Source organism: Oryza brachyantha, chromosome 5, assembly GCF_000231095.2.
Source record: "Oryza brachyantha chromosome 5, ObraRS2, whole genome shotgun sequence".
Lineage (NCBI taxonomy): Eukaryota > Viridiplantae > Streptophyta > Magnoliopsida > Poales > Poaceae > Oryza > Oryza brachyantha.
The window spans coordinates 864,786-885,223 of NC_023167.2; the positions used below are offsets into that span (position 1 = coordinate 864,786).

Genomic DNA, 20,438 nt, shown 5'->3' on the forward strand with positions numbered 1-20,438 from the left:
GTTGGTCTGGTTGCCGATTAAGTTGAACTTCCCTTCTACTTCAATGGACTCTGTTATTCAGCTGCTGATTAAGTTCTTTTTTCAAAAGATAAAGAGAAAAATGTCATGGAGTGCTCTCAATTTCCTTTTTCCGGCCAAATCTGTTGGCCCAACATGTGACATGTTCTCACCCAGCTTTGTATGCTGATAATTATTCAAACTTGCAGCAACACAAGTAAGACTATCTCAGTCAAATCTTTACTAGCACTTGTCATTGTTACCTGTATATTACATTAGAGCTAACATTATCATCAATTATGCAGCAGTAAATTCACATATGCCCTTTTGCTGATCTCTACAAACAGATCAGCTTCAGAACCCCCCCCCCCCTCCCCACCCCAACCCCAACCAACAGCAGCAATAAATCCAATGGCACTATCAACAGTAAATCAATACCCAGAAACCAAAACTAAACAAACTGTTCTTTTGTACATGCACTCTATAAAATCTAATTTCTTGCTATAAGAGGAGATCTTGGGTCTGTGATTGATGGCGGTGTAGCTTCTTGCGCTTCTAAGAAATGCTTCATGTCTCCATTTGCCTGCTTCCAGCTCGCCTTTGACTCTCGGAAAGACTTGAGAAGCTCTTCATAAACTGGGGTTCGCAACTGCTCAATGGATTCCACACTTGGCAGGTCGATTTGCCGCCTTCTCGGAGTCGAACACGACGGCTCATCCACCTGAGATGTTCAAGGAGAAGATGCAATAGTAATTAGATCAGTAAGAGACAGATCACATTCTCTACTGGTTACTTTTCAGAAAAATTTTACAGTCCTTAAGGAGGTACCAGTAAGTACCACTTTTTATATGTAAATTTTAGTACCTCCTAATACCATTCTAAAATTTTGGTATCTCTCGATACCTACTTAAGAACCGTAAAATTGCTCTACTTTTCATGACTCCTTACCAGATATTCTTCCTCTAGGCATGTTCCAGCATTTTCAGTTATCTCAGTTACCCTGTGGTAATGTCCTCCCTTCAACTCACTCATTTCCTTGTGGCATGGTTGGATTATGGAACCAATGTTTGCACATGCATCATGGTCAAGTTTTAGCGAGCCTGAAATAACAGAAGCTGCGGTGAGAAAATTTGATGCCATGCACTAGCTCCAGTAACTCATTTTTTCACTGTAAAATCTTACTGTCAATAGAAGAAAGAAGGGCCTTGTTTGCTATATCTATTTCTTCAAGAGTAGTTGATACTGCAGATGACAATTTGGAACGCAGCAATTGGTTAGCCTCTGTCCCGTTCCTGTTCCATGCATAAACCAATATAGCTTAGTGGGACTGTTCATATCATGAGATATGAATGGGGTTTTAAGTATTCCTTGTATAATTTTCTATTCTGATACCTGACTATAGAATCCACTGATTCCACATTTCCTTTGCCAAGGCTTAAAAGAGACTCCTCAGCATTTTTCCACTGTTGTGCACCCAAGTTTGTCTTTGTTTTGCTGCAATTTAGATAAAAAAGGTCAAACATTGAGACATCCATGATTCCGTATAGCTATAGCATAGCAGAAGGTATCACAAATTCACAGCATGAGGCCATCATAGTGAGTACTGACCATTCCACAAGCACTTCTGCCAAGCATGACCTTCCGCTATCAACTGCAGTGGTATCTTCAATGTAATTCTTCTCAGTTTCTTCCATGTAAAAGCCCCACTTTTCCCGCACTGATGAAGTGAAGTCCTGGGCCGTTGAGATTTCTGACTGCAGGTGACTTGTGCGGTTTACAGCACTCTCACGAAGGCTACCTACTGCTGTTTGGACCTGCAATACAAGTTCACAATCACATTCAACAATGGTTAGATGGCAGTTGTGTAGATAGCTCTCAAGCCATCTATTTTTTAGATGGCCAAAATCCAAAGCATAACAAATGGGTAGTTCTTACTAGCTTCTTCTTCCTAGCATTGGAACTTGCAAGCATCTCTGCCACCTTCTCTAGAAGTTGTTTTTCTTCATTAGCTGCACACTCCTGTTCAAAATGGCAAAATTATAGTGTCATAAAAATATTAGCTTGTGACTGCTTATAGTTGATGCAATAATCAGAATGAGAATTACCTCAAATTTCTTCTCGAGGTCAAGAAGTTGTTGATCTTGCACATTTTGTGTATGTTCCAAAATATTTGTGAGCTTAGATGCATGAACATCCAGGGAGTTGAAGAAACCAGCGGTGACCTTTGAGATGGACCTTGATGCTTCCACAGCTCGTAAGTGTCCCTGTGCATAAGAACAAAAGTTACAACAGAAGAGTGGATAAAGAAACAGGTACTAGTTTAGTGTTTCAACATCATACAAACCTCCCGCTGCTTATTTGCAAATTGGGTTAGTCTTTCTTCTTGTCTAGAAAGGCTACACTGAAGCTCATTTAACAGATTGTCTGCTTCTGAAGCAATTCCTCCGAAACACTATTAATAGGAAGGGCAATCAGAAATGTTGAAACACGTACCGCTGTTACAACCAGGCCAAAAGAAGTAAAAAAAAAACTTACTTGCTCAAGAGTTGACGTGTGTGATTGCACTTGTGAGTTCAATCTCTCAAATGTTGTCTGAGAGTTCATGTCAATTTCACCTGCTAAATTATCCAAAGCTGTAATGCCTGAACCATGGAGAAGTTTCAGCTTTTGTATGCTCTCCCTTAGCCCTTGAGCAGCCTAAAAATTGGTAGCGGATGCTATCAATATACACCCCTGAATATTGTTCATACAAAACAAACTGGCACGTGAAAAAATGAAGAGAGATTGAATTGCCTCATCTTTTGAAGATACGAAGGATTGCATATCATCTTCCATTTCTTTAAGGTGATTCTCCTGCTGCATGACTGAAATGGACACAGTTTTATGCAACGTATCCAGCTGGTCTGTCAGTTGAGACCTAAATCTCTGTACGAGTGACCTGTTCCCATCTTCTATCTTGTCTTTGCGCTCTGCCAGTAATCAAGAACAAGGACAATTGAAGTGAGAAGTCCATAACAGTGGCACAATAAGGGTAATCAAGTTGAGATCCCTAACCTATTTTTGAAAATAGCCCTGAAACATCTGCTGCTGCATTTTCCAATCCTGCTCGAAGGTTATATGCACAGTCTACCAGTGATTTTTCTGTAGCAAAAACAAACAATAAGCCCCACTGATTGATAGTAAACACAGCAAACAGGAACTCAACTGTGTGATGAAATCAAGACTGGAGGAACACAAACAACCAACAGGTCGTAAGTTCACTGTTGAGGGAATTTGCATCATTTCTTAGTTTCATTTTTCCATATCCTTAATAATGAGTAAATGACCAGGACATGATAAGACAAGAAGTGTCACAAGAATGGGTTATTTTGACTAACCTGACTTCAGTAAATTAAAGATGACATATTCCTTTTCCTTAATGGTAGACTTTGCTTCATTGTATTTTTCTTCTAAATCATGTAGAACATTCCTGGTGTCCTCCAGATCTTTCTGCATTCAAGAGAGAGAATAATGATTATATGCCACATATTTGCACATATACTGCAAAGCTACCATGTGGAGGCTGGAGAAGTACCTGTGTCTTCCCAAGTTTTTCACCCAACTCTGCACTCAAAAGTTGTTCAGCATCATAAAGCTCTTTTAGTTCAACCAATTGCTGCTCATTGGTAAAATTACATTCAATCATTAACAAGATAATATTTGTTTTCCTTGTTCTATGCATGCTTATAGACAGGCATACCTTATCCCTTGCCTCCAAATCAGCTCCCAGGCGTTCAATTTTCTCAGTCATGGCCTAAGTAGAAATAATAGATTCAGAAAGATGAAATGTAGATATAAAAAACAAATCTTCGTTCATCTTATAAGAATAATTCTAAATATTGATTTAGTGTGAAATAAAGGTAAACCTTTTTCTCGGCTTCTTCTTGGAGATAGCGCTCTCTTGGAATGTAAATGCCATTCTTCTCTCTTGCAGCGAACACCTCTGAAGACATATAGGAAACTCAGTGAACGCACATCATATGATTCTTATCACTTCAATGCACTACAAAAAAAAAAAAGACAAACCTTGCTTAAGACGGTCAATTTCAGAGTACAGGTCCTTGATCATAGCAGATTTCATCATCCTTTGGTTCACCTGAATTTGGCAGTAAGAAGTGCAACTTAGGTTACCACAAATTTATATTGTCCTAAGCAGTCAAATATAAATATAACTTGCTCATGCAATAACCTCAGGCTTGTTCTTGATATTTTTAGCACGGTGTGCATAATCAAGTGTGCTCAATGTCTCTTCCAAGCAATATACTGAAGGGGATATTGTGGCAATAATGCAAGTCTTTGTTTTCCCTCCCAATGAATCTCTCAGCAATCTTGTCAGTTTACTATCTCTGGAACAGTTGGCAACATATAAATACCCTTTGAGAAAATGCCAAATGTTTCTAGAATCAAACCTGTAAAAGCAGAGTCCTTAGAATTACCTGTATGGGACATGTCCAGAGTGTTCAACAAGAGCATTGATAACTCGACCAAGTGTCAGCAAACTCTTGTTGATTTCCCCAGCCTCTCTTGCTCTGCCCTGCAATGATATTCAATATCAAACCTAGTACTGGGGAGTTGAAAAAAGAAAGATAAATGATTCCTTTTTGATCAATGGATAGGAAATTTTAAGTTTACTCACATCTCTAGCACCTGATCGGGAAATATTTTCAGAACCAGCTAGATCGACTAGATTAAGCTTCCCAATCTTGATCATCTCCTCACCCTCATGAGTCAGTTCCTTAATGTGAATTGTGATAGAGAAAATGGAGTGTGACCTACTACTTTGCTTGTTCAGCAGTGTCTCTGCAGTTCGCCTCTTTGCAGAGCCCTTGTCAAGAATTTTGTAGATTTCACCAGCAGAGTAAACAACTTCTTCTTCAAGCCCTCTTACAAAAACGCCCCCTTTGCCATCTTCCATGAGGGCAATAGGCTTCTTTGTCTTGTCTTCAGGAACAGGAAACTTTGGTTCTTCAGGAGCCAACAAATCAGTGATTTCTTCATTGTAGAGCTCAAGAAAGGTAACTTTCATGCTGTACTCCGCACACTGGGCTTCAAGAATGTCAAAGATTTGCCTAACGGCCCTTGGGATAACTCCAGCATCAGTTGGAAGTTCTCCATTCTGGATGTTACAAGCACCAGTCAATAGTAAAAAACATGCAGGTGAGACCAAAAGAACGCTTTAAATGATCTCAAGTACAAATTGTGTTACCCTGGTCTTTCTAGTTCCACCTCCCTCCATTGTATAGGTTTTTCCAGTACCAGTTTGCCCATAAGCAAAGATTGTGCAATTGTAGCCCTCAAGGACCTCATTTACTATTGGTGAGATAGATTGCTCAAATAAATCCTTCTGCTTTGATGATGGGCCAAACACCTGCTCAGAATGACCAGTTCACTAAATTTGAGCCAAAACTAGCGCTCATGAAGTCGATACAATAATAATAAATAAGCAAATACAAAGTACAAGGCAAGTGACCACAGAAAGTCACCACTGAGAAGTGACCTAACGAAATGACTGTCAAAGATGATCTAATACCTTGTCAAATGCAAAGGTCCTATCAATCTGCTTATTGGCAATGATTTGTGTCGCAGCAACCTCCCGGCGGCGCTCATTGCATGATATCACTACTGGAGTATTCGATTTTGTCTCTTCATCACTCATGGGCCTGAATGTGTAAAATTGCTCATTGTGAGAACAGAAAAGAAGAACCAAACAGAATTCCGAACTAGAACTGCTGAGCTATCTTTCACCTGCATCTGAGGATGACCTGCACATTGACTCCCTTCTCCTTATCACCTTTTGGAATGGTGTTGTTTGCGCCGCCATTGGCGTCCCCTCCGGATCTCAAGTCTCTCCCGGACTTCTCAGTCGATTTTGGTGACGGTGAGGTAAGGCCAATCCTCTTATCCATCTTCAAAGTTCAATCTTTGCCTCTTTGGTTCTCTGAACAACGCAAGGTCTAGTGATCTAGTCTCTGTCTAGTGTCCAGCACCTAATTCTGCAAAGGAACACTGATGATTGAAATGCAGATTCAAATTGCTCAAAGAACTGAACTGAGAAAAAAAATCCAACATGTAGGCTATAGCTTTAGGTATCAGAATAAAAGATAACTGAATGTGACAGCAAGTATCAAATTTGGCCAGATCGGAGTAGCAAGAAGAGCCAAAATGCCGGCGAAGCAAATGCAGAAAGAGACAAGAGAGCAAGGACAAAGGAGAAGTAGATGCAAATCTCGAAGGTATCGGCCATGGGACATTCTACTAGGACGGATTAAGATAGGATTAACAGCTGTTTTCACGAATCAAAACGAGATCTTTCCCATTCCCATGTCATTGAAATGGAAAGCGAACAATCACATAAACGGGGACAGCAAGAAATCATTCAACTAACCAAAACAAGATCGGAGAAACACCACCGCAATCGCATTTAAAGATCACCTTCTGAAACACACTAAATCAGCTATCAAAACGAGATCTTCATCCCCCAAAACCTCGCAGGATCCATGAACTGGACTGATCACGAAGAACAACGAAAAAAAAAAAGAACTTCAGGGAGCATCAGAACTCAATAGTTGCAGGGAGAAAAGAACACCTTCCTGCCGGAGCCAACACCAAATCGGCTCCACCCAGCACCAGCAAAGCAAGAAACGCAAGAACACACGCAAATCGGAAGACCGGGGCACTCACAGTGTCCCACCCTCAGGTGTCAGACGGGCAGCAAGTCAGTGCGATCCAAACAAGTCCAGAGCTAGGAGCAAGAGCAGTAGTTAGGGAGCAGCGGCAGCGGCAGCGGCAATGGCAATGGCGAGATCCATGGTCAAGGAGCAGCAAAGGAGGAGCAGGTCCCCCCGGAGGAGCAGCAGAGGTGGCGACTTCGAGAACAGCTCGTGGTCTCTATCAATGGTCACCTCTCTCTCCTCCGTCTCTCTCTAGCTTTTCCTTTTTGCCATGTTTAAGGATGAGGAGAAAAGTTTGAGTTAATTTGCAGGCAGTAATGCCGGTTTTACTACAGCTGCAATATGCTTTTAATTTTTCAGTTACTGTTGACTCCACTGTAAAAGGGTCCTTTAAAGCAATTTATTTTTTTGTCTGTCATTATATGCGTTTTCTTTAGTAACTTTAATATGGACAACTGCCTCCAGTTATCAAGAGAGTTGTTGAAGATTTTAATTAATTTATATTTGAATTTTGGTGGTCTGTATAAATATTTATGTGATTTTGGTAATTTGAAAGTTGAATCTCCTTATCAATAATTGTCTCATTTGATTGTAAATAGGAGTATTATTATATCCTTGTTCCTTTTGGTTGGTCTTGATTGGATTTGATTACAGTGATTAGTACACTAAAGAGATCTATCCAACTGTACAACCTTTTGTAGTATTTTATTATTCAGTGCAGTAGATTAGTACTGAACCGACTCTCAACCTCACTTTTGACCGGTTTGAAGCATTTGACCAGCGAAGGAAATGGCAATCAACTGGGGTGATATTTGTGATTAAAAATATTTTGTGAATAAACTTTTATATATGTATTCTTAGTAATCTAAAGGTTAAATTTATCTTACAAACATAAGCAGAAATGAAAATATGGGATGAACCTCTCGTGTAACTTAACTTAATTGGTTAAAAGAATTAAGCAACCTTGATTAGTAGGCAAGCAACCATGTACATTGGCCTAAAAAAATGATTCTCTTAAGAGCTAAGCTGCTACTGTAGCCAAGTTTTCTGCTCTTGTAAGCATCCTCCTTAATTGAAAGCGTAAAAACGAGATCAGGGCATGTTTCCCTTGAATCTAAACCATTTCCATTATTAAAAAAAGTTTTCTTAAACATGTACCTGCTGGCTTGAAATGTGAAGACATGGAAGACAAATAAATATATATATAGCTTTAGCAATATCTCACCAATTAATTTGATCTATTTTGTTCTAGAGAAGATCCATCATATTTATTTCAGAATTATATAGTTGAGGTGTCCCTGGTGGAGAGTGAAAAGAGCCTATCTCTGAAATCGCTTTTGATAACAACGGGTGGTAAAGTAAAGGGATTATGGTACCAAGTCTCACTCAAGATTGGAATTTGGAAAACCTACCATTCAAAACACACTATTGCACCCTCCAAACCAAAATTTTTAAAAATACGCCAGTGCTTTACTGCTGTTTTAACAATACAGAGACGTGTTTTTTTATTTGGACAAGCGGATTCGCCGTTCTGAATCTGACCTAATCCAACATTTTAGTTCCCTAGGACTAATATAGGTCAAGAGGAGCTTTCTTCTTGAAACCCTGATAAAGACTTGATGTTTGAATAATTAATCTCCCGCTCTTGATTCTTGAATCTTGTATGAACCACACCTTGATGAGCCCAAATTCCCAAGTGAAATGCTGTATCTTGGATAGGGAGCCAAATATGCAAGACAAGTCTGGACTTTGCCATAATACTATACTTAATTAGCCAATGGTTCAAATTACACGTTGATGCAGCACTAATTTAATTTAACCTCTGCACAGTCCCCATCACTTGTGTTAATCCCATTCCTGAGTGAGGATTGGCATTGCAGCATACAGCCATTGCATATATAATATCTGAATCACTGAAAATTCCAGGCAGGTCAGAGTTCCTTTTGTGCCTTGGAGCTGCACATGAGCCATGGCATGATAGAAACCTAGCGGCAGGTGACAGCCATGTGAGGCTTGCATTCTCTGCAATCTTCCTGTCCTGTTATCCATTGTCCTAACTGTATGTAAACTCATGCCATGATGCTAAATTGGTCCCTTCACCATGTGACACTCTCTCATTAATTTCATATGTATATATATTAGACTGTCACACCTTTAAGTATCTGCTTAATCTTCAGGTATTGGTCGGTGGAAATGTCAAGTATTATACATGGATTTTTCAGTGAAGCTCTTGTCTTGTGCTCCAAAAGATAGTACATGTGTTTTCTTGGAGAAGCCTTTCTGTCAGTGTTAGAGCATCTATTTGTTTTATTAGTTTACTCCATCCAGTCCTGAATAATTACTACTATACTACATACACAGGAGTACATGTTTTTGTCCCTTAATAAATTTTTTGAGTGCTATTAATTATTGGGGAATTTTTCAATTTACTTTCCTAAACTATTTTCCTTAGATCGCTTAACGCTCTGAAGTCTGAACTCATTTCGTTTGCTTTATCTCCGCATTATTAAAAAGTGGCCCACTCCTAATATTTTTTGCATTTTCTTCTCTTTATATTATTTATAGTTTAGGTTGAAATTTTGTGAGGTAATATATGTAACACTATGGGTTTTTTTTAATCAACCTTTAGAAGTACCTTGAGGTACAAAAATTTTTAGTGCAAAATTCTAATATCTTAAGGTAAATTATATCTCAAGGTACTAAATTTTTATATTGAAAAATGTAATAACTCGAGATTTTTTTAAGGATGTTAACAATGTGTAACACTATACGCTACACTCCAAAAATATCCTAGACGAATCAAAAAAACAAGGGAAATGTGATGTGTGTAGGACCAATATCACAACCAGTCCAACAAACTGAGATTTGGTCTGCTTTGATTTAGATAAAAGTGAGAAGAGAATGCAACAGAGAGGGAGAAAGGTTTTGTCAAATTGGAGCAGCTCTGTACTTTGCTTTGTACTACCAGCAGTAGCTCACCAACTGTCTCCAGTTCTGTATTTCTTTTCTCTCTCCCGCCATCTTTAATTCAATTTTCTGCTCCTTTATAAATCTAGCTACTATGTGCTCTCCTCTTAACAATAAATTTCTGGGATTTGGTTGGAGGAAATCAAATGCAGATGGCAGCTGCATCCATGCGTGAGATGATCAATAGTTTGGTAGGTCATGAGTTATGATGGCAACTAAAGCCACTGAGCTTAGCTCGTGAAACCTTTGCCAATTTCTTTCTCAGCTTTGTATGCAGTTTGGTGATTAACTAAAGTTTATTGCTGCAAAATTTGTATGCAGGTAGTGCATGTTCAGTTTGTAAAGTACTTTCAGATTCATTTCTAGTGCGTCTGCTTTGAGTTGAAACTTTTATTTAATTAATTAGGAAGCTAAACAAGATAACTAATCGATATTTTGCCGCTTTACTGCTAGTACCAGTGATCATTGCTGAATTGTACAGATCTGGGAGCCTGACCCTGAAATTTGTTCAGAGCTAGCATGCAGTGCCTGAAACTGAAGAACATTCTGGTAAGACATCTTCATCAACAAATGATAACGCAAGATGCCACAACGACACATGCCACCATCGAAGCATGTGGTTTGTTTCGTTTGCCCGCCAATCTTGCTTGAAACTTCTTCGCTCCAACGTACCTGTGTCTGTCTGTCTCTGTGTAACTGTATTTAACTGAAGCAGCAAATGCATGCATGTATGTGCTACAGCTGCCTGCTGCTTTTTCTGTCTTAAACATCAACATTACCAGCTAGCTTCGAGTAGCAGTCATGCCAAAAATCAGTTGAAATGCACCTGTATCACTGTATGCTTGCAAAGCAGCTACCTTTTTCCAATGGATCAACAAGAAACATATATGCACCTCTCCATGACCTGATGACCATGCATGATTTGGCTAACTGGTTTGACATAATATATGCATAAATGAGAACAGTGTAGCTAGCTAAGTGTAGGGACGGAGCTAGAAAATTAATTTATTGGGATCAGAATACACTAATCTTACTTAGTTTTTAGTATCATCTTAGCTACCTAAATAATGTAACAATAGATTTTGTCGAAGTTCATCAGTTAGCTGACCCGACAGTTGTACCGTAGTTCCGCCCCTGCGTGCATGTAACCTCTTATCCTGCCGGTCTTCCCATGCTAATTACTGTCTCTCTGGCTCAAAGAAGAGAGAGAGAGAGAAACTAAGCACATGGCACACATGCATGTACTAGAAAAGCAAGATCGCCTGGCTCTGCGTAGCTATATCCAGCTTAGCAAATACTCCAAGTACCTGGTCCTCTGTACTGTACAGTATGGCATGCTTATCTGTAGGGCATGCATCAGTACCAGGTCGCTAAACTTCAGTTATATTTACAGAACTTCAGCTTAACATTGCCAGGGATTAGTAATTACTAGTGTCCTATAACTAGACAGTAGTACTGCAGCTAGCTGGTCCGTTCTGGTCACACGTTGGAATGGGCTCTAATTAATCTTCATAATGCTTGGTGCCGTACAGATCTATCATTCACACATCATAGTACATCTGAGCACGCTCCAGTTAATATGGCGAGCTACTTCAGTCCCTTGGTGAAGAGCTTTAATTCTTCTCATGTATATATACTGTAATTGGCTCTTCAGATAGTACATGGCATTGCAAATTAATAAGTACTCCTGAGTTTCATATTACTTTCTGGGTTTGTCTAAATTCATCCATACATCAATGTATATGTATCTAAATTCATTAGCATACATATGAATCTAGGTAAAGCCAGAAAATCTTATAACATGCAACCGACGATTAATTGACCACAATATGAGTTTGCTTGGAGCAGTGTAGCATATTTACATTGCTACTATCTGCATTCAGATTCAGCAGAGAACAGCACATGCAAGCATGTCGGTGACAAACTGTCAAACTGATGATCCTGGCCAACTCAAAGGTAAACGAAGACCTTGGATCAAAAACGGGATACATATATTTGGTGGTTGCCAACACAAAATGCAGTGATATCATGAAATTGGTTAGAGCAACAGAATCTGTCTGCTGGTGCTCACAACACACCAAATCAACACCATGGTTAGTATTTCACTTTGAATTACTATCTAATTATTGCAGATTAAATCATCTAACAAGATCCGTTGTAGTCTATCTGGTTAGGATACTCGGCTCTCACCCGAGAGACCCGGGTTCGAGTCCCGGCAACGGAATTTTTATTCAACCCTTTTTTTTCCATTTCTGAACTTCGTTTGTCTGTGAACCCGTTTCAATTTTGCCAAACAAATCGGCCTTCAAGTAACCCAAGGTCAGCCCATCAAGCAGTATTGAAGTTCAGTAAACAGGATTCTTTCTGTAGAAATTACCACAGAATAATTAATAATTCTTTAATTTTTGAAAAAAATCAAAACAAATATGTAAATATAGATAAACGACGTCAAATAAAGAAAATAGGGGCAGGCAGACTGACAGCCTGCATGTAATCAATCAGGAGGATCATATAAACTGAACCTAGGCCCAAGTTCTGGGCTAGGCCCACTAGGCCCAATAAGCGTTTCCCTATAAATAAGGCCTATCGGTTGGGAGTTGCGTTGACCAACCAACAAAACCACCTTTCCCGGACGTCGTCGACCGCGGACGACGCCGCATCTCATCTCCGGCGTCTAGGGTTTCGGCGCTCCTCCGCCTCCGCCTCGCCGTGCCGGCGCCGCACCTGGTAATAGCTCTCCCGCTCCGCCCCCGTCTCCGATTCGCCGTGCTCAGAAAGTGAGTCGATCTGTCGCCGGGAGAGAGTAAATCCCCCACTGTTTCAGTTCACTGGTGGTTTGGGTCAGTAGGAATTGATCGCCTCATGCGATGCATCCACGGTTCGATCTCGCTCCATTCACGCCCCAATGGCCTGTGCGGGGGAGGGGAGATGCGATGATGTCTCCCTGATTGGGGGATTGATGAGATTGCGTGCGTCAGTAGATGAACAACCGAATGGGGGGAGGGTGGGTGCGAGGGGACGAAAAAAAAAAGATCTAGCAATTTTTCTTCTTTGTGCGCGCGCGCGTGTTTTTTTAATGTTTTGAATTGTGCTAGTTTAACTTGCTTGGATTGACATACGTCATCCTCATCGTGTGGAGGGATTAAATTAATTGATTCCACACGCTCTTAAACTCCGCTACTGATTTTGTTTCTTTTTAATAATGGGAAAATGCAGGCGCAATGGCTCTCACTTCGGCACAACGGATTGCTCTCACTGTCTCTTTCTTTGGCCTTCTGGCGTTCCTGCTTGGTGTCGTCGCAGAAAACAAAAAGGTCAGTCACTGCAATACTAATCATGTTTTGTCCAGTACACATCGTTCAAAGTTTTCTACCATTTAAAATCATAACATGGGAGTTTTATCTGTGGTTTTGCGTACAAAGCCCTATACGATGAACAATGTTTGGATATGCTTCAACTGTAGTGTAGCACATCTACTTACTGCACTATAACTTTTAACAATTGCAACTCGTATGAACTTTATTTGGTCTTTGATGCAGCCTCCTTATGGAACACCAATCAAAGGAAAAGATGTTGTCATCTGCAAGTTCCCAAGTGACCCAACTATTGCAATGGGAAGCCTCTCTGTGGTTTCACTTGTGTTAGCCATCATCGTAGGGCACGCCGCCATCTTTTATCCATACAAGGGAAAGTCTGTTCCTCGTGGAGCATTATTTCAAAGCGCCAGCTTATCTGTTTTCTTCATTATTGCTGAGTAAGTGATTATCAGCTCTGCGTCTAAGAATTCATTGTGCATTTCAAGCAACAGTATCTCCCATTTGATTATGGTTAACTAAGATAAAATCAATATAATTTATCTGCAATTTTGTTTTGTGGAATCACCGCCTTTGATGGACACTGAAGGTGTTCTATTAGTTGTGTAGATTAATGCTAAGCAGTACCAACAAGCAGTTTTTTCAGATTAATCGAGTTACCTGTAATCAAAAATTTTTAGTGAGACTAGCTTAATTCTGCTGATGGTTGAGAGAAAGTTGTGTAGATTAATTGCATTTTATTTTCCTTCTAACTTCATTGATATGTATGCCTCCTGCATTTATTCTCTTTTAAAGTGTATAGTCAGGCTGCAAATTGCTAATTTTCAACATCTGTTCTTGTGAAAACAGGTTGGTCTCAGGTCTGGCGTTTGCAATGTTGCTCTGGGCAACGGTCACCGAGGCTCTTCACCGCACCAGCAACATCCACCGTGACCTGGATACCCAGTGCCCTACCGCAAAGACTGGCCTCTTTGGAGGAGCTGCTTTCCTGGCCCTCGATGCTGCTCTCTTCTGGCTTGTTTGCCAGATGCTAGCCCTGAATGCAAGGTCTGACTACCTAGATGAGGATGACAAGGGCGATTATGGCCAGGTTTATGCTTCGGATGTCGAAGGCTCAAAGGTCTGAGACTTCGGTTGGGCCGGGCTTCATAATTAGGGTCACGTAGTTATATTATCTCATCGACAAAGTCGGTTTAATTAGCTCTATGAAATCTGTAGATATGTGCTATGGCAGTTGCAAAGTCGTATATAATGGTATTGCTTATTGCACGTTTCAGCACTCATTTTCAACAATAACAACATTCTCTGTGTGTTTAGTTTGCTAGCAACCTTCGCGAAGTGTCCAATTATTAATTATTATTTGTGGAGTTGCTCTGTGTTAATGTGTTATTCTGTGACATGATTCTCGAACTCGAAGCATGTTTCCAGCTCTCTTAAGAGCTTCTGAATCTTCGGGATGCAATATTGAAGCACCAGAACTGCACATGCCAGTTGTTAACACACTGGCAGAGGGATCATGTATCGCATCGCAAGGGCTTGAAGAGATAATTTTCCAAAACACATAAAACACGCCCCTCAGATCAACCATGAAGAACAGCATTTCAACGACTGAAAAGATAATGGTCAGCTACATACCAGTGTAGATTCTTCTCTCTCGCAGCTCATGACATGACTGATAATGCACTTCAGAACTAAATATTAGATTTGGATAATACTGGATAAAAAAAAGGCATAATCGCACGTCCTGCCAATGCAGCTCCGTTCTTTTAAAAAATATATTTAAAATTAACTATAATCTAGAAGAGAAATAGGGTTGAATGAGACTTAATTAATCGCACATACATGACTTGTTACATTTTTTTTCTAAGATAATACATACATGACTTGTTGTAAGATAATACATGTTTTTTTAAAGAAAGGTATTGAGTACTCCTAGTAGCTTGCTTGTTTTTTTTTGGGCACGGTCTTCCTTCCATTTCATCACCTTCTACTTCAAGATGAACCAAGGCGACACCGACTTCATGCCTTGTTAGTCATCCATCTATAATTCTAAATCAGGGTCACACGTCAAAACCACTGATCGATTTGTCTTCAAATCCATGAGCACTAGAAGATGCAGGTATAAGCTCAGTGGTGATGCTGTGGAAACTCTTCGAGGTCCTCTACATCTGATGATCAAAGTAAACGATGCATTGATGCACCCTGCACCAGAAAAAAAGATGGCAGCTCTTTGGAAGCCTGCACCATCAGTATTTTCATTCAACCTGGAAGAAAGCAAAATATAGTCATGTTTCCTTGTGCACAGATATCATAACTATTATGTTCAATATGTAAGGTCCACACTGCAAAAAATATCAGATAATTCTTGGTTTCTTTTCTCTCACAGCTCATGACATCGCTGATACTGCACTTTCAGAACTAAACACTAGTTGTGGCTGCCAGCAAAACATGGATGAGCCTAGTCTGAAAATACTAGGATAGAAAAAATGCTTGTTTTGGCAATGGCATATAAAAACTGGAAATTGCAGGTTATATCTCTGTGCATTAAAAAAATAAAAATTGAGCCTTGCATGTTTTATCAGTCAGGGTTATGACACAGGTACACAATTAAAAAAACTGAATTTCTAGCTTATTAAATGATTACTATGACCCATTTGTTCTAGTATGACTACCTGTTAAGAATCACCAAGTTAATTTATCCCTTTTACCTCCTCTTCAGCAAGCTGGCTACTTGTTTTTTTCTTCAGTCGATGCTTTCCTAAGACTCAATATTACTCCACCACTTAGACATGTGGTAACAATAGCAAGGGAAGCTTCAGTTGGTATGTGATAACCTGCCACAGATCAGCATTGTCATTGGGTGTAGCTAATGGAGATACCAAAATATACCATGGAATGCGGTGGATATAAGAAAATATTGACATTTGCGTGCACTAATGTTGTTTCTAGTTGCTCACCAAAAAAGTCAAAGATCATCTTTGTCCCTATGAAGCCCAAAACCACACCAATTGCAGGCTGCAAACAAAATTGCCATTAGTAACAAGCGGAAAGGTAGATAATCGAGCAATATATGGATATGCTCACCCTTTTACTGTTCATGATAACACGTTAATGTCCAGGAGGATGTTCAGTAATAATAGCTAGTTATCATGACTATATGTTGAATATCAATAGTGATGAATCCAAAGTTGATATGTACTCTGTCGTATTCATCAATAGCTAAATAACTCTATAATCTTTAAAAGAGCAAGTGTATTTGTACCTGCAGATAATCCAATTCGGACATGCTTTCAGAAATGAGCACATAGAGTGACCTCAAACCTATCGAATAATTTGTTCCATGTTAGTGTTTAACAATGTGTGAAGAATGCATAAGATATGTAGCATATATTCAGATATATAACTACTATATTTCAATTTTATATTAATAACAATCAAGCTGAATGGAACCCAAATACCTCCAACAAGAAACAAAACTTTTATGGAATAGATAGATTAAAAAAATGTGAACAGTAATTATAAGCATAGTCTGGACGAACAAGTGCAGGCCGCAGGTGTTAACAAAAATTTCCTTATAGGTTCACTGAATAATAACAAGCTTAGAGGAAGTTTCTAACAACTGGTAAAGTTCTCTTGTAAATGCCTTACATTGGCAGGTGCTAATATGTGCTATAAAAAAAGAAAGAATTGCTGTAAGATGTTTTTGACTATTTGTAAAGACAGGAGAAAGAAAGGTTACCAGAAATAGCAAAAATATTTGATGATAATACTATAAGTGGATCCCTTGTGACACCAAAAACTGCTGGTATTGAGTCGATCTATAGATCAGAAATGTTAATCCCCATTCATATGTTCATAAAATAGAAAATGAAATTTTGCACAGAAATACATTGCAAAGGAACCTACAGCAAAAGCAATATCACTTAGCTCAATCACTGCCACAGTCAATAGTAATGGTGTGGCCTGCAGGCATTGAAAAAAAAGAAGGTATTTTCAGGAAAAGGTACCTATTGGTGTCAGATTAATGTATTGAATGGTCAAACTCAATTATGCATTTGTATTGTTGCTAGAAGCTTTTTTTGCGTACAAGCAGAGGTTGTAAGGGTGTCAGCAAATAGATAATAAGGTAATCATGTCTAATACGAACAAGCTCATCCAAACTATTGTGAACTAGTGATAAATGATCCAGCTTATAATGTATACCAGTCAAACACTTACTTTCCATAAACCTTCTTGAGTTGTAAAAAAACGATCACCATCATAGTAATCTGACAAAAGAAACAGAAGAATGATGTTAAATACATCTGCAAGCAAATGAATATTTAATTTATACACATAAGAAGTTCATTTGTGAAGGAAGTGGACAAAATTTCAGGGATCATCTGGCCAGCATGGCCATGATCTGGATCTCACAATGAAGAGTAGTGATAGTCTAAATAATATAAATGTAATATCATAAGAGAAACTGAAATTTCATTGAATAAAATTAATTACCAGTGACAGGAATGAATTTTTGGCATGTTTTCACTATGAAATTATCAGACAGGTCAGATTCTTCATCTTCTTCAGCAAATAACTGTCATCAATGTTAAGAATATGAATATTAGCATCTGCAAACATTACTTATATTTAATGCACATGAAGTTTCCAAAAAAAAAAAAACTTTGTATAACATGTTGAGTGACAACTTAGTGCTTACTAACTGAGGGAAGGACTAGGCTGGCTGTAACATTATGGCTAGAACAAACAAGAAACCCACAAAGATGCAAATCATCATACTATTAGCTGCTAACTGATGGAAGAAATACACCAAATAAGTTTGTAACAATATAGTGCATGCATATGGAGTCCAGGATTGGTTGAATGTATTGTTGTTAGAGACAGAGATAGGACAAGTTTCATAGGAAACAGTACAGGTTGGTCGTTTTAAAATGACATAGAAAACCTGCTGTTCTCATAAAAGGAAGTTTTGGGTGGGCAATACGAGCCTCATACATCTCCATGTCAAACATGGCAAAGTAACTAAGTATAACAAAAAGAGAATCAAAGAAACAAAGCATGATCCACCTTGTACGAAGTGAATAGCAGGATCAAAGCCAATAATAGGTTCACTGCTTCAAACCTCTACATAGAAATAGAAGTTAATAAGAATTTCTGTAAGATGATTAAACTAAGAAAATAGTATCTCCAATTCAGGTTATAATATATTTTAGCTTTCCCTAGATTCATATAGATACTTATGAATCTAGACATATACATATGCATTGGTTCATTCATAGATGAATCTAAGTAAAACCAAAACATCTTTTAACCTGAAACAGAGGGAGTAAATGATTTCAACATGTGATAGAGAACAACCTGAATCGTAGCTGCTCCTAGGGTGATCATCACCGTTCGGAAGATCACTGCTCCAGCAATACCATAAGAAAGCACCCGGTTCTTGTTTTCAATATCAAAGAATTGTGACTTTGTGAGAAGAAAAGGGAAAGTAGAGTTGGAATTTATCTATCAAACTAGCTACTAAATCACACCTGGTATTCCTGCGGCACTTTAAAATACTTGAAGACCAGAACGAAAACAAACAGATTGTCTACTGACAAACTCTGTTCCAATAAATATCTGTTACGTAGCAGAAACAAATCAAATTGTTATACCTGACATTTAAATGACAGGAGACGCGGAGAAACAGATGATGCATATTTAGTTCAGAATTAATTATCTAAAGTTGCAACTAGGCAAACTAACTTGCACAAACCAATGGTTAAACTTAAGATATTTTTTATTTTCACCAACACTTCCTAGATGGCTTTGTTAAACATGACAGTATCAACAGGAATCCTACAGTTGCTCTGTGTGGATGGGTAAATACCAATAGTTCCACAAAACACTTTTCAATATAAAAATTCAATTGTGATGCATAACATATACCCAGCAAAATATTCCGATGCCTTCCCAACCCCATCTCTCAGGGCAATGCTAACACCAAAGAACACAGCAGCAAGGACCTGCAAACGATCAATTTACTGAATCAAGTGCAGCGCCGACAATCTATCAACTGATGAAGTATAATATCACCAAAACACTCACCACCAATGTAACTCTTCTAATAGCCGAGCCTTTCTTAGTAATTCTAGTTTCTGGCACAGGTTTTGAACTCTCCTTGTCAACACGTGAGGCGGGAGTGGAATTTGGTGTCTCAATGTCTGCCGATATGAATGTAAATGAGGGGACTGGAAAGCTTATAATTTCATTCACCAATCACCATAAACATGCCCAGTGAGGTACAAATGAACTTGTTTACTATATAATTACAGATCATCGCATAGTTTCTGAGTAATCACATCATTGATGATGTATGAGTTGTTGAGCAATTCGCCAATTCAAAGCTGAAGGTTTCAAGTTTCAACTAGACTAGAGGAGAGGCTAGCTGGAGAGTGGGGAGATGGTGACGACGCAACTCACCGGAGCCGAGGGAGAGCCCATCCTCCTGGTCAGCGCCCCTGGCTCGCCTCCGCCTCCTCCCCCGGCGGCCCCCTTCGCCGGTGCGACGCGACGCCGCGGCCACCGTGAGCGCGGCGGGAGGATAACGCCCCGGCGACGGCGCCGGAAGCGCCACGTGTCCACGCCGCAGCCACGAGAAGGAGGGCTGCTGGAAGGGACGGGAGGTGGCGGTGGCCACAGCGGCGGAGGACATCGCCGGCGACGAGGTCGGGGAGAGGCGGGCGGGTGGAGCGCAGTGCGTGCGTGGTCTCCTCCAGCTCAGGCGCTCAGCGGAGCCACACGAGTGGAAGGGGAGCGCACGTGCGGGTTTACAGGTTTGTTCTTTTCTCTAAAATTCAAATAAATCTCAAACTAATTCTGCCTCCGGTTTTTTTTATTTGACGCAATTTACTTTTAATCTAATCCAGCTGATTTTTATGTCGCTCATCTCATTAACCGGGGCTCTATCCTTCTCGGTTTGTCTCATTAATTGCTAGGATCATTTTCATGTAAAAATTACGTACTTCGGTTTTTTCTATGGCTTGATGGGAATCTGGGGAAGATAATTTCGTTCCTGGCAATCAGAGCAGCGGAGTGAACGGACTTTTGTTTCACGTTGCAGATAATGGCAGTATGTTACCAGAAATTCTGCATTTTCTCAATCTTGTTGGTGCATTTTTTGTGTTGATTCACGACATGTTCCTCCTACTGGTTCGAATAACTCCAAGATTCCCTGTTCAATTTATCGGCCGCCAATTCCTATGATTAAATTGTATACCGAGAACGACCTGACCGGGGATGCTCCAGAGTCACTCTTGCAGCTGCGCTACCTGCAACTGCTAAATGTATCATATAGCTTGCTATATCGACAGGTGCCCAATTTCATGAAAAATGTGATTGTAAAGATAGAGGGGAATCCTAAAATGAGCAGTGCTATAAGTACGATAATCGTACATGCGATGAAACAGCA

At 39.6% G+C, this 20,438-nt stretch overlaps 3 protein-coding genes and 1 non-coding gene across 6 annotated transcripts; 2 read left to right on the forward strand and 2 right to left on the reverse strand.

Annotated features, from left to right (window-relative positions):
• Window positions 1-227: 227 nt before the first annotated feature.
• On the reverse strand, window positions 228-6,924 carry LOC102721836 (kinesin-like protein KIN-5A). Its single transcript, XM_006653921.3, has 23 exons — window positions 6,718-6,924; window positions 5,782-6,029; window positions 5,567-5,696; window positions 5,243-5,404; window positions 4,673-5,152; window positions 4,473-4,570; window positions 4,226-4,382; window positions 4,063-4,132; window positions 3,903-3,979; window positions 3,737-3,790; window positions 3,572-3,652; window positions 3,375-3,486; window positions 3,052-3,138; window positions 2,791-2,966; window positions 2,533-2,694; window positions 2,342-2,449; window positions 2,103-2,261; window positions 1,933-2,016; window positions 1,606-1,811; window positions 1,390-1,491; window positions 1,180-1,289; window positions 946-1,097; window positions 228-718 (listed from the first exon to the last, which is right to left on the reverse strand). Exons 2-23 carry the CDS (start codon window positions 5,940-5,942, stop codon window positions 488-490), a joined length of 3,159 nt encoding a protein of 1,052 aa, XP_006653984.1. The 5' UTR covers window positions 5,943-6,029; window positions 6,718-6,924; the 3' UTR covers window positions 228-487.
• Window positions 6,925-11,825: 4,901 nt separating this feature from the next.
• TRNAE-CUC lies at window positions 11,826-11,898 on the forward strand. Its single transcript has one exon. It is a non-coding gene; the product is annotated as a tRNA-Glu (tRNA).
• A 389-nt stretch (window positions 11,899-12,287) lies between these two features.
• On the forward strand, window positions 12,288-14,357 carry LOC102722116. 2 transcript variants are annotated; one of them, XM_006653922.3, is made up of 4 exons: window positions 12,288-12,401; window positions 12,891-12,988; window positions 13,214-13,428; window positions 13,838-14,357. In XM_006653922.3, the coding sequence occupies exons 2-4, from the start codon at window positions 12,896-12,898 to the stop codon at window positions 14,112-14,114; spliced, it is 585 nt and encodes a 194-aa protein (XP_006653985.1). In that variant the 5' UTR covers window positions 12,288-12,401; window positions 12,891-12,895; the 3' UTR covers window positions 14,115-14,357. The 2 variants fall into 2 exon arrangements, with proteins under 2 accessions (XP_006653985.1, XP_040380266.1); XM_040524332.1 differs by lacking the exon at window positions 12,288-12,401 and having other exon boundaries at window positions 12,470-12,988; window positions 13,838-14,341.
• Window positions 14,358-14,906: 549 nt separating this feature from the next.
• LOC102720050 (thylakoid membrane protein TERC, chloroplastic) lies at window positions 14,907-19,756 on the reverse strand. 2 transcript variants are annotated; one of them, XR_005811949.1, is made up of 14 exons: window positions 19,451-19,756; window positions 19,076-19,191; window positions 18,917-18,993; window positions 18,520-18,607; window positions 18,347-18,427; window positions 18,056-18,112; window positions 17,483-17,564; window positions 17,207-17,256; window positions 16,895-16,951; window positions 16,728-16,806; window positions 16,251-16,309; window positions 15,946-16,003; window positions 15,661-15,822; window positions 14,907-15,252 (listed from the first exon to the last, which is right to left on the reverse strand). XR_005811949.1 is itself a non-coding variant. In XM_040524645.1 (14 exons), exons 1-13 carry the CDS (start codon window positions 19,680-19,682, stop codon window positions 15,716-15,718), a joined length of 1,143 nt encoding a protein of 380 aa, XP_040380579.1. In that variant the 5' UTR covers window positions 19,683-19,756; the 3' UTR covers window positions 14,907-15,252; window positions 15,697-15,715. The 2 variants fall into 2 exon arrangements, 1 of the variants encoding a protein (XP_040380579.1); XM_040524645.1 differs by having other exon boundaries at window positions 15,697-15,822.
• Window positions 19,757-20,438: the final 682 nt, after the last annotated feature.